This window comes from Scleropages formosus, chromosome 4 (assembly GCF_900964775.1).
Source record: "Scleropages formosus chromosome 4, fSclFor1.1, whole genome shotgun sequence".
NCBI classification, from domain to species: Eukaryota; Metazoa; Chordata; class Actinopteri; order Osteoglossiformes; family Osteoglossidae; genus Scleropages; species Scleropages formosus.
In genome coordinates, this window is record NC_041809.1 from 19,205,078 (window position 1) to 19,218,617 (window position 13,540).

General features: G+C 43.8%; 1 protein-coding gene across 1 annotated transcript in view; it reads right to left on the minus strand.

The window, feature by feature from the left end:
- Positions 1-84: 84 nt before the first annotated feature.
- jam3b (junctional adhesion molecule 3b) overlaps positions 85-13,540 on the minus strand; it is a 33,865-nt gene continuing 20,409 nt past the window's right edge. The window contains exons 2-9 of the mRNA XM_018755431.2: positions 6,939-7,007; positions 6,639-6,752; positions 6,201-6,353; positions 5,047-5,249; positions 4,232-4,331; positions 3,707-3,836; positions 3,142-3,196; positions 85-2,873 (exon numbers count right to left, since the gene is read on the minus strand). Coding sequence (XP_018610947.1) covers positions 2,838-2,873; positions 3,142-3,196; positions 3,707-3,836; positions 4,232-4,331; positions 5,047-5,249; positions 6,201-6,353; positions 6,639-6,752; positions 6,939-7,007 — 860 coding nt within the window. The 3' untranslated portion in view covers positions 85-2,837. The remainder of the gene's footprint in view (positions 2,874-3,141; positions 3,197-3,706; positions 3,837-4,231; positions 4,332-5,046; positions 5,250-6,200; positions 6,354-6,638; positions 6,753-6,938; positions 7,008-13,540) is intronic.

The window sequence follows — 13,540 nt, forward strand, 5'->3', positions numbered from 1 at the left end:
TAATCGGGACGTTTAAGGACAGCCTCTTTCTGTGTATACCTGGCATGCCAGTGCAATTGTGGCTCATGTAAATAAAGATTGACAGCATGTTATAAGTGAACTTTATTAATCAGAAATATACAGTTCAATTCACACAAGGTGTGTACCCCCCCCCCCCCCCCCAAAATTCTGTTTTTCATGGATTCTGACAGTAATAGTAGCATTCTGAATACTCTGCAATCACCTCCCTTTTCAGCAGGCTTCAAAAATCCAGAAAAGTGTAATGTACCGTTATTATAGAGCGTGTGAAACTCGCTCACTGCCACTGTGGTTGTCATTTTTCTAGTATCGTCATCAGAATGGTTCCTGGTCCGGAGTGACCATTCTCAGTCTTCTGTTGTGCACGTAGATGGAGGTGGCAGGAACAGCTATAGGAGCTGCATTTTTTTTCCCCCCCAAATTCTTAACCGTATTTCAGTGTGGATCCTTAATTTTTAAGTCACAATGGTTGCACAAGTTCTAGTGTAATAAATTAAGCTTTGCATCACTTCAGAGGTGTGTGTCAAGAGGTTCATTTTGCAACAAGTGAAAGCTTCAATCTCTACAGTGAATATACAGTATGACTGTATTTGTGTATTTGCATACTAATACTATGTCTTAGCCAGGAATATTTTTTCACTATGTTTAGGCACTATGACATAATAATAAAATACCTAGTTTTACTCCAAAGTAAAAAGATTAATCCTTCAACTCTATTCAGAAAAGTACTGATATCTATTTACAAAATGTGGAGGCTGACCTTTTTAATCCAACTGACATGTGTCAATCCCATTTGGGAAGACCAGCATCGGACAAGGATCACGGCTTTGAACACGAATCCGTTGATTAACACCCAGATTTTTTATAGAGCTACTGTCAGAACAGCACTTTTCAATTTTATTTTTTTAAAGTTAACTTCAGACTGACTGCATGTATGTCATTTGATGGCTTGACCTTACAAAGCTGTGTCCTTGTGTTTAAAAAAAAAAAAAAAAATACTCCCATGTTCTGATGTAATAAGGTCCAGTTTGTTCAGAAATGGATGCAAGAAGGACACTCGTTAAGCGAGGCAAAGAATCCAAGACACTCCAAAGTGGGGCACTAACACAGCACCACTGAACTCCAGCAGGCTTCCATTTTCCCTACCGATTGGTACCGCTAATGATCCAACACACTACAACTGGCACACGCAGAAGGCACTTAAAAGGAGTGGTCCGGTTCTGCTAATGTTAAACACTATACAAATGCTTAAAACATACTATTAAAAATGCATACAGTGATTTTTACCTCTGAAAAATGTAAACATACTGTAAGAATTGACATGAATGAAAATTACTTTTGCACTCCTCTCACTGGAAATGTGTCAAAAGTATAAACAAAAAATGACTGCACTGGAAAAGCAGTGTTCATAATTTAAAGTTTTTTTGCTAACATATGACTAGAAAAGTTATTCCCCAACTGTTTAAAAATTACACTTAGAAAGGTGTCTCGAGTATATTTCAGTAGCAGCAGAAATTGCATTAATTAAACTAATCACTTTAGTTTTGTTTAGTCACTTTTACAGAGGAAATAAAACAATGATGTAAAGTCCCTGCATGTCCCATTATGGATGAGGTGATGCAGGTCCCCTGTACTGCAAGCAGTGCTCTGGGTTTGTTTTCATAAAACGTCAAAGAATGTCAAATTACCTCAACACGGAATGTGACACTTGGATTTCATTTGTCACTGTAGTACATTACTTTCTTTTTTGGGGGGTAAATCAAATTTTGTACAGCTTATCTATATACAACCAGTACAATACCTGTTAGCTGACATTTGAAAGTCCTTTAATACAGTATTCCTTGATACTAAAAGTATTTTTAACTTAAAAAAAGCCAACTTGGACAGGATATCCAATATTTACAAGATAAACAGCAAGTATAGAAGGTCACTTAAAATGAAGGATATGCTGATAGTTGAGTTCACCAGCTTTCTCTTGGTGTTCTTTAGTATTTCTTATCATCTAAGACTATCTACAAAACATTGACATGTATCATTTTTAATATTAACATGTTTCAGTACCAGCAGAAAGTAAACTAAGACCACTGATCTGAATGGGAGTCTTCATACGAAGCTTTTTTTTTTTTTTCTTTCTTTTTTTTTTTTAAACGAGTAATTATTAAACAAGAAAATGGCTGAATTCTGAGTGGCCAGAAATTTTGACTACATTTTCTTCACAACCAAATAAAAAACAGTGACTTCTGTGTTAGTATTTTACAAACGTTTAAAAAATTAAACCTTTATCTATAGGCATTTCAAAATATATTCCATCAAAAATAGTTTGACAAATTTTGCTGGTACAAAAAATGGTATGTTATAGAAATGACAACAATAGGGTGAAAAATGTTTACAGTAGAAATGTAATGTAAGCCTCAGTCCGATTCTTCACTTACACACTTTGTGCCAGCTTGAGTTTTCCTCTACTTCACATCCTCTGTCTCAGCATTTTAAAAATGAAAAATGTGCCGTTACCGTGAAACTCGTTGACGGATTGTGAAATACGAACGTTCTGTTCAGTGATGACAGAATCAATGTGTCAGTTTAGCTAGTGTGTTTTACAGAAGCTAGTTGTGTGTGCGTGTGTCTTTCCTTGATAATTATTTTCTCCAATTTCGCGCGATGAGTTGAGTCACCTTTGGCAAGCGAGTTCTTCCGATGCACATGGGCCTCAGTGGGAGGAAGCCACTGCAGCACCTCACACGCTGTCTCACAAGCGTAGCGCTTCGATGGAGGAGGTATTGCGCCCTTGACATCATACTCCTTCTCCCATCTCCCTCCTCTCAGATGACGAATGAGGACTTGTGTCGGAAATCGCCCTGGGGAAAGAGCAGATGAAAAATAATTTTATGCTCTTGAGGAGCCCAATCCAGCTTGAGGAGCTTACGCACTTGCGCATTTGAGAGACGTGACACAGAAACGGCGCAAATGTCGTGTCACATGTTGGAGCTGCATGAATCGACCTTTTGTCTAACGTTGATTTAGTGTGATAAACTGACCTTTGTTTAAACGCAACCTGGAACACTGGCTTTTCTAGTTACTCTTTACTCCACCAGGGCTTTTCTCCCGGTGCTGCTACTTTCTCACCTCGTCCTCCGTCCTGACGTAGTCGACCCCGTCTCCTTTCGCTGGAGCCTTGTAGCTGCCGTTCAAAACACGAAGCGCCAGTGAGTGTGTGCCGTACATGACTCATACAAACAGTGTAAGTTTGCAGCTTTGTGGGGGAGCGTTTCTACACAGCAGCAACTTGACGTCGGTTTGAGGACCTCAAGGCAGGCAGGAATTCAGCGTAATTCTAAGTTTGAGCCACGGTTTGGCAAACAACTCGAGTATCTCTCCAGGCCAACTCCAATTTGGTCTTAAAGGAACTAATTACTATGATTGGAGGTCTATTCTAGTCTCCCCTGAAGTGACGCTGCCCCAGGAAGTGAAGGGCAGGCTCTGTAAAAATAAAAATGTTTTGCAGTATTTTACATAGAAAATTATATTGAAAAAAAGATGATTTGTAAAAAACCGAGGAACAAAATCCCTTTGACTTGTTACCAAAAATGCAAAACCTGATTTTTTTTGTTTGATTCCCAGGTTGTCTGGAGAGCTCGGCTGCTTTATCTCTACACGTAATTATAAAACTTAAATCAACTTCCTCACTCACTTGTTTCCTGTTTGTTTCTGGCTGGCAAAGTAGCCCTTTTTACAGGCACAGCAAATGGCCACTGTTATGGCCAAGAGCACGGCGACCACCACCAGCACGCCCAGGATGATCCCTGTGATGTTGATGTCGTCTGGCGGGGACAAGGAGCAAAAGCGATAAGCGAGGCTTTTCTGTCAGTGCCCCGTGTGCTCCGGCTCACCTTCGACACAGTACGGCAAGGCCACTTGTATAAAATCAAATCAAAGTGAAGCACAGAGCAAATGGAGACATTTGAAACGAATACTCTGGAATAATTTAACTCCCATTATATATTATTAACATCAGAATATATGAATTAAGACTAGGATGGTCGGTGACAGCAGATTTGCATATTGTTTTTGTAGGTCTCCGAACCCCAAGAAACCAAACCCAGCTTTTATTTTATTCATTTCACATCATTATTATTAGTAGCTCTATTTTTATTATTTTATAATAATCATTATTTTTTATTATTTTACACTGTGATGCGGCGGCTGAACAACTCACAGATTTCCATCATTTGCGAGCCACACTGCGCGTGTCCCGCATCGTTCTTCGCCCTGCAGTAGTACTCCCCTGCATCCTCTTTCCTGACCGCACTGAATCTCTGTGGACAGTCACACACACACACACACACACACACACACACACACACACACACACACACACACACACAAACAAAAACAAATACAGCTTCATCTTGCAATGCCATTGCTCCACGCCAGCAACAACATGTGCGTAGGCTTGAGTGTGTTTTGAGAATTCAAGAGAGGCTCCTCAAAGGGATTCGTACCCTGGAGAGCTGGTGCGTATGAAGTTGTCATTCTGTTCTGCAATTAAGGGATTGATCGCCACAATCGACTGCTGAATTTAAGTAATTTAGCTGTCTGCTCTAGCACCAAGACTGCCAGATGTTTATGGAGGACTAGAAAGTCCATGCCAACAGGGACCCGGATGATATTTCAGAGCCATTGGATTAAAGCGTAATAGTAGAAGTGGTAGATATAGACTTTCACTCATGATGAAGGCCTCATTTCTACATGAGGAGTCTATGTGAGTAGCTCCGGGCCACTGTGCCCCCCTGCAAGCATCGTTTGGAAGTCGGACAGTGGGGTAAGTGCAATCTTTAGCAGCGAGTGAAGGGTTTGTTACCCGGCGGGCTGCGTGACTGCAAACGACAGACCAGCAAGGTCGGGAATGTGAAAACGAGGACAGCAGACTGCCCGTTCAGTTTATGCCCCCCTCGCACATCCCCAAAATATCCCAGAACCACACCCCTCACCCCATCCATTGGTTCTTCCCACCCAGGCCCGCACACTGACCAGTGTTCCTGTTTCGCTGTTTAGTGTGTACGAGGAGTTGAAGAACTTGGGGCTGCTTCGGTGGTCCAGGGGAATCTCCTCCTTGTTCCGAAACCACTGGTACTGTGGCTTGGGGTAGCCCTCATCCTCCACGCAGCGCAGCTCGGCCGACTTGCCCACGGGCACCGACTTGGGCACACTGCACCTGGGCACAACGGGTTTCACTGCAGACCATGGGAAAAAGAGGGCGGACGTCATACTCTGATCAACATGGCCCTGTCAGTTTATCATAACCCCTAGTGTGTGAAGGACAAATAAAGATCAGCTGAGCTGCGAGGCCCTGCGTCCTGTTCTCTGACCCAAGGTGCAGCTCTGCCAAGCCAGCATACTACACCATCCATCTTTAGCCGCAGTTAAACTCGGATGCAGTTTCAGACATTTACCCTATATAGCCCAGAACATGGCTTGGGTGGCGGCCCTGTCAGAACGCAGCTCTTGCACGGGCCAAGAGTGGGCATGGCCGTCCACGCCGTTTCATCTTACACTATCACAGGTGGGGGACCTCGACATACACCGCTATTGATGAGAATCAAAATCGGGCTCCGTCTCACAACAGCGCCAATGCCTGCATTCAGAGTTCAGTGACAACCCACTGTCTGAACTGCTACCGACAGGAAGGGCTGCAAATGTGGGCAGCAGGTAGTGTACTGGTCAGAGTCATCGCCTTGCAATCGAAAGGCTCAAGTTCAAATCTCTGCTCCCGCTATCGTACACTTGGCCAAGGTCCTTACCCCAAACCAACACACTAAGGATTACTCTCTATATTTAATATTTTTGAGTAACTTGGTCTACAAATCCAACTGGTAACCTTTGCTTTTCACATCTAAAAGAATGAATAATAATGCAGATTTCATGTAGTCCCGAAACAAATGTGGCGAGAACCTGAACGACATCCATCTGAAATCGTATTTTTGAGATCCTGCTGAGCAGCTACCTGCAGTTCCAGTGCCTGCCACCGTGTGGCACCTCTTCACATAGTGACCCAAATGGAGTACAGTACATGGGTTTTACTGTACATCATGAAACAAACAGCAACACACACGGTACAGGGAGAGGACACGTTTTTAAAGGCAAGATGTATTAAGGGGATTTTAGATAAAGAAGGGAACCTGTACCTCTTACTATGAGGCTGATCAGAATCTCATCAAAGATTTTCTGGTCATTATGGGCAGTGACCTCACAGCGATACTGAGCTGTGTCTGATCTCGTTGTGTTGGTGATCACTAAAGTGGCTGGCTCTCTTATCACAGCTCTGTTCTCCAGATCACCTGTAAGAAGAAAATGTCCACAATAAGATGCATGAACCTATTTGAATATAAATCATACAGGCAGCTACTTGAGTAGTTTGTACCAACAAAACGGTGGTAACAATCACAAGGTGTGTGTCCGTATCTACAGCTCTTCATCTATTCCACGAATCGTACAATTACAGCGCTTTGCGGAAAAAGTGTCTGCAACAAATGAACAAACGTAAATGTAGCAGTGAGCCATTCAGCCGTGCTGTTGGGCGTAACAAACACAATGATTTTCGCTCAAAACCGACCTGAGCTTACCTGAAATCTTTTTCTCGAAATAGACGTAGCTGGGCTCGCCGTTTTTTATTTTCTTCCATTCGATTCTGGGATTCACTGTGGTGATGGATTCTATCAAGCAGGACAATTCGATTCCTGCAAAAAGAGGTGCGCTGACGTTAGCGCTGCCTCACACGTGGAAACATGACCTTTGTCGCGCTGGTCATACTGGAACGCGCTCTCTTAAGAAGGCCGTTCCTCTCAAGTGCAGCACGTCGAGAGTCAGAATAAAGAGCGCTAGAAGTCATCCTGCGTAAGAAAGACGGTTTCATCTGCTCTTACTCTCAAACTCGTTGGCCCATGGTGTTCTGTTGTCAGTCCTGAGAACCACAGCCAAAGTGGTGATGTAGCCTGTGAAAGGACAGACAAAACAGCACCGTTGGTCTTCCGCCGAGAAATGTAATGTTTCAAAGTCCATGTTTAAAACACCGCAGCTCCACATTAACTTAATGAATGAACGTTATCTAAATGTTAATTGCTGCGGCCCAGGAGTTTCCAGACTACTGGAGTAGCATAGCGATTAGCAGCTCCCATCCCCCAACGCCCAGGGGCCGAGCCGCCTGCAGGCTGGACACGCACTTTGTGTCGTCCCGTGCTGCCGGCAAGATCCGTTACCATCCAGTTTAGTTTGGTTCTGAATGCAAATGTCTGGTTATGTAAGAAGTGGTTTTCCAAGCAGTGGGCGATGGCGCGGGGAGGTGTGTGGCCTGCTAGTGGGCTCCGCGGTACAACAGGCTTCGGCCCATGTGGGCCTGCAGCCCCGGGCACAGTGTGATGGTGGTTCCATCGATCGCTGCCCAGCAGAACCACAACTGCTGTCAGACAAATAATTTATAATTATTTATCCATTTATTAAGCTGGGTCCTGTGATGAACTGGTGACCCATCCAGGGAGTACCCCCCTCAGTCTTGTGCCCAATGATTCTAGGATAGGCTCCGAACCACTGAAGCCCTGCTCAGGAAGAGCGGTTATTGAACCTACATTAATGGACTAATCCGGATAATTTTTACTGTATCAATTCAGAGTAAGAACCTTAATCAAGGGTTCCAAAGCAGGAGTAGGGAATTGAACTCAGATCCTTTGACTTCACGGCAATTGCACCAGTCACTGCATTACTGGCAGCGCAGGGATATTAAAATTTTACATTTTATGAAAAACATATCTGCAGCTACTGGTGTAATGTACACTGATTTATAAGGTGGTATGAGATAAATTGAAGGGGTGCGGTGGCACAGTGGGTTGGACCACAGTCCTGCTCTCCGGTGGGTCTGGGGTTCGAGTCCCACTTGGGGTGCCTTGCGACGGACTGGCGTCCCGTCCTGGGTGTGTCCCCTCCCCCTCCGGCCTTACGCCCTGTGTTACCGGGTAGGCTCCGGTTCCCCGCGACCCTGTATGGGACAAGCGGTTCTGAAAGTGTGTGTGAGATAAATTGACTGTACTCAAGAATCACGTGTCTACATCCAAATCTGTCCTTCTGTGGGTGTGACGTACCTGTTGTATTGTTTTCTCAGATGTATGTCACTTTGGAGAAATGGTAAATAAATAAATGCACATGTAAATGCCAATGTTTTAACGTTTATCTCAGAAGCCATCTTACAGCAGATCCAATAGTAGGAGATCGATGGTCCATCCGAATTTCAACACCCAGTTGTCCTGTATTGCCCAGTCCTAATCCAGCCCATTCCACGGGGAGCACAGGCAGCGGCACCGTACAAGTGGTGCGAGTTAATGCCATCGTGGCGGTCCTAATTGACACGGTTCTACCAAAGTGACCAATAGGTCTATATTTGGAATTGCATTATAAGCACTTACAGCCATTGCTTTACTGCTATGAGGCATTTCAATTATAGGTCTTAACTCCTGATTCCTATCACTGGACACGGTGAAATTCCTCTATCTCAGATGCACCGCAAACACTGTATCATTCATATAACATTCACAGACTATTTCTCTTCTGGTTTTAAAAAGCTTGTTTCTGTCTAATCTGCTTACACTTTACGCTATCTAGAGCGGTACCACATTTGGGCCCAAAAAAAGCCGAATGTGTCGAACGCCGGTAACACTCGTCTCCCACGATCACTTTAAACCCACCCAAGAAACTGTAAGCTGCTCAATGTGAAGAAGCAAGATTAGCTTCTAAGGACTAAAGCAGACCCACTTCTCATTTTCCCATCACTGCACGGTTCGATGCGAACCTTCGCTCCCTTTCAAAGAGAAACCGAGGCTGGCTTTTAAGAATTAAAAATTAAATCACTAACTTCAGTCTGGAGGAGGGATCAGTGCTGCCATTATTGGTAATGTTATTTTCAATTAATCTTTAACGACCACATTTTCTAAGCCTAGGTCAAATACTGATATAGACAATTCTTCAGCTGGAGCAGAAAAGCTGCTTATTTAATTAGGGGTGTCATGCGCTAATAATTGACGAATGGAATTTAATAACTCAAATGGCAAAGACCGCAGGCTGTTTCCTTCCACGGTTTTGTGCCATTTCCATGTTTTACATCCAAAGCTGCACATTTGAAGCGTGCATTGAAATGAAAGGAAAAAAGTGTTCCTGACAAGGCCTCCCAGCAAAAGATGTGTGACTGAAATGTCCTGTCCAAATGACAGCCTCTCCTGCTTTATTTAAAAAGTCACCCAAGAGGAATACATATACATTTTTCAGTTGTACTAACCTTCTGATTTCACAGCTCTAATTTCACCGTTACCAAGCAACCAGGCAGAAGTAAATAACGGCGTACTGGAAGACACTGATTAGTATTTCCTAATTAAATAAGCTATGCCATTTGTCATGACTTCTGCTGAGGATTCATCTAATAAAGTCAGCATTAGGGTAATACATAATGCAGGAGGAGCCTTGTTGATGCTTGGTTTGCTTAATATGCAGTCACAATAATTAGCATAATTGTATATCCTTGTGTTCAGTTGTCCTAGAGGCTAAATCAAGCCATTTAAAGTGTAGTCATTACATCACAGTTAGTGGGCGGGTCACAAAATTTCACAATACAGTGCTTTTGATGCCAATTATACAAACACTTCATTGGCCTCAAATGTTCTCTAATCCTTGTTTGATATGTCACAAAAATTCAGAGACTCCTATTTGGCATTGCCAGTCCAACCACTATTTTAGACTGCAGTTGTGCAAAAACTTTTTTCGGTTTTTTATGCATCTTTACACTCACCACTGCAGATATATAATTTATTATTAAGTGCCTTATTATAAATAAAGTGTGAGTAAACCTGCTGCAACTTGCTCACCGAATGCCTTGTGTTTGTGAAGCTCTTCCTACAGAGGGATCCAACATTTGAGGGCTATTCCAGCATTATCATTTTGAAGTACTTACAGAAACATATTTTACAAACAATGCTGTCAATTATGAAAAATCCAGAAAGTGTACTCAAACTTTTTACCGCTACCTTAATTCTGGTCCTAAATGTAGAAAAGAAAATATGTTAATTTCTCAGCAGCAAAAATGCACCTCTCGTGCTTTATTTAAAGCAGGCTGCCAACGCAGTGTTAGTGTTGGACCGGTGCTAAAGTAAGCCTTGCATTCGGACAAAGGACTGTGAACGTTGTGGTACATGGAGCGTTGCTCCCAGAACACGTAAACAACTTTGGTCAAAATAAACAGCATCACGGAAGCTGCGGTAAATGGACATACGTCAGACGGGCACATGCTGCACGCGCATTTTCCTTCGTTATGTTTAAATCCTAAGACAATGCATTCGTGTACTTATTTTGTATAACAATGATAATTTTAATTCTCTGCTCCTATATATAATTTTGGGTAGACTGTGTGTGAATGGAACCGCATTAACGAAGCGGGGAGAGTGCGGCATGGAGGATACAGTGGGTTTAACGTGCCAAAAATCACTGAAAGAACAACAACACCCTCATTTCACTGCACCAACAGCAGGGTGAGCATGAAGGGCGGGAGACGATGAACGCCTGGCAGGTGTCTCCAGCATTCCTCCCTCCCTCCTTCCGCTGCTACATCCTGTGCCCAGATGTCCCTGTCATCCCGAATCCTGTGTCGGGGAAGGACGTCTGGTGTGGGGGAGGTGGGGGAGGTCGATGCCTCAGACATTGTATTGAAGTGCAGCCCTGCCCAGATCCAAGCCGCGCTCTTACATGCAGGTAAGAGCCGCCAGGCTTAATTCAGGATGACACTGTTCTTGCTGAGGGCCACTGGTGTAGTTATGCAAGGTTCTGGAGGTTCCACCGGTCTCTCCGGGGGATAATTGAGCCCGTAAACAACCCAGGTGCTCTGTGACCTACATATGCTCATCCTTCCCCATCAGTGCAGCTGGGTGGCGTGGGGTTGGGGGGGGACTAGCGGCCAGCATGAAGTTTTAATCTTCCACTTTCTTCCTTGGGAAGCGCGGCTACTGCCTCCTCTCTATAATCTCAATGTAATGCCCTGATGAAATCCCAGGCATTACAGAAACAAATAATACAGCAACAATCCCTTCCTCCTCTCCTGCAATGCTCCAGATCCATCCACGATTATGGATTTTATGGCTTCAATAAAAGTATTTTACATTTACATATTTAGCAGACGCTTTCCTCCAAAGCGACTTCCAATGGATACTATGTAGTGTTACCAGCCCACACACCTTATTCACCAAGGTGACTTACACTGCTAGATAGACTACTTACAATGGGTTACTCATCCATGCATCAGTGAACCAGTCACTCACACACTATGGGGAACCTGAACTGGCTGGTTAAAAACCTAGAGAGGTATGCAGCAAGACAAAGCGCGGTCTTCCAAAATATTTCCATGTATCCTCCTTCACTGGCTCTCTTCACTCGTTTCCTGTGACTCTCCATATGAAGTTCAAGACTCTTACAGTTTTTCAAGACTCAGGTTCAACACTTTTATGCCCCACTAGACAGAGAAAGGAGCACTCCCTACACCTCAGCAAGAGACCCATACTCCTACACCTCTGGCCACTTCATTCGGTGGTCCCACACTCAAGATGTCCAAAGTTGAAAGTCTGGAGGTTCTCAGCTTTGGGGCTAACGTGGCGTTATGAGCTACTTAAGCCTCTAAGAACTGCTAGCTGCCTATCAACATTCAAGAAAGGGCCTTGAAATGCAGACCCAATTTTCTCCTGATCTCTTATATGCTCCATGAACTTACATCATACCGTCCATCACAATTATTTCTGTATTTCTTCTTCTCTATATTCATTCTTCTATATAATGAATTCTATGGAGATTCTCTGGTAATGTGTGCCAGCAACAGTGGGAGTACTTGACAAATTGACTGTGATTCAAGAATTGCGTGCCTGCATCTATAACTCTTTGCCTGTTGGTGAAATGCAGTTTTGTTTACTCTGAGTGTCTGCAAAATGAATAAATGTAACTGTTAGAGTGAACTCTCTTTCTATAACCCAAAAAACCCACCAAGAATGGAGGCCAACAAATCTTTGAGATGTTAAAAATATTCTCTGGAAGCATTCTGAGGACTGGGTGACAAACTCGGGTTCAGGAACCAAAAAACAAAAGCCCCTCTTCCTGGGGCATTCGCTACGTGCCCAGATGGGCACTTTGTGCAAAGGGCAAGTGGAATCTGACTGAATGAGACTAAGCACCAAAATCTGATGAGGAATAGAAAGCGAATGAGTACAGCTTGTTGGGATCCATTCAGCGCTTCCACTTCACACAGCTGCACGCGGAGCCACTGATATTCCCTGTTATTTTTAAACTGCCGCATTGATCGAATTCCTAGAAGAAGAAAGATCTCCCCTGGCCCAGTCCCCTCAGAGGACTCTATTAGATCCGGCCAGCTGCTGAACCACACTGCCTGTATTCTGCTGATCCATCCGTTTTCTTACTATTCTGTTGCATAGTCAACACTTTTATCCCAGGCACTGTGCAGTTTTACCCTTTTGCACCATAGGATCTTTTACCAGCAAAATTCAGGCTAAAGTACCTTGGTCTACGGTACTCAAGAAGAGCCTTTCCTAGGATCTCAGTGAGCACCTACATGTGAAAGCCCTGCATCATTACCACAGTGCAACTGCGCCCCTTATATCTTATCATATCTACAAGTACTTTTCATAAGTGCTGCATGCTTATGTCTGAACCAGATCCCAGAGGTGCACACTCTGGGGAATCATCTGGATACAAGCACTCTGTGGCTGCTCTTAAAGGATCCGCTCGGATGTCGGCCTAAACAATTCATGATGCGGAGGAAGCAGCCGCAGACCAATGCCCCCAGGAATCCCATCTGAGATGTGCTCTAAACTCGCCCTGCTTAGGGGAGCTGTGAAAACATTTGTTTGTAATGTGAGTGTGAACGCCGCCGCAGACGGATGCAAGGTGTCCGCGCCAGGCAGCACCAACACGGCCAATGTGGGCGGCAGGGCCACAATTCCACTTTAAATTGCACCAGAGCCACGGCAATGCGCGTTCAAGCTCTGTGCCCTGCGAGCAACTTGCTAAACCCAAAATTAGATTGTAGTTTCTATGACATTAAATCCGGGAGTGTTTAGACGATACTCTTAAACAGAGTGTGGTGGGATTATCCACAGCATGGTGAAAAAAGGAAGCCAGAAAAACCCTTAAACGGGACCAGAGGACCTTTGTTACTTGCAAAACGTAACAATCTTAATTTTGAATTCAGGCATGGATGTGCTAATTCCCTCATTTGTAGCTTGGGTTTAGATTGTCTGGCTCAATAATTGTATTCATAAAAAAGCCATTAGGAATCTGCATTCGGTGATCTCCTTTAAAAACAGACAACATTCCAAGCTCCCCAAAAGCTCTTACTACAAGGTCTTCCTCTTTTTTAACACCACTCAAAAATCACACCCCTCAGAAATCCATCACGCGGTGTGAAAAATTGACGAACTGAACCGTAAACAGTCGG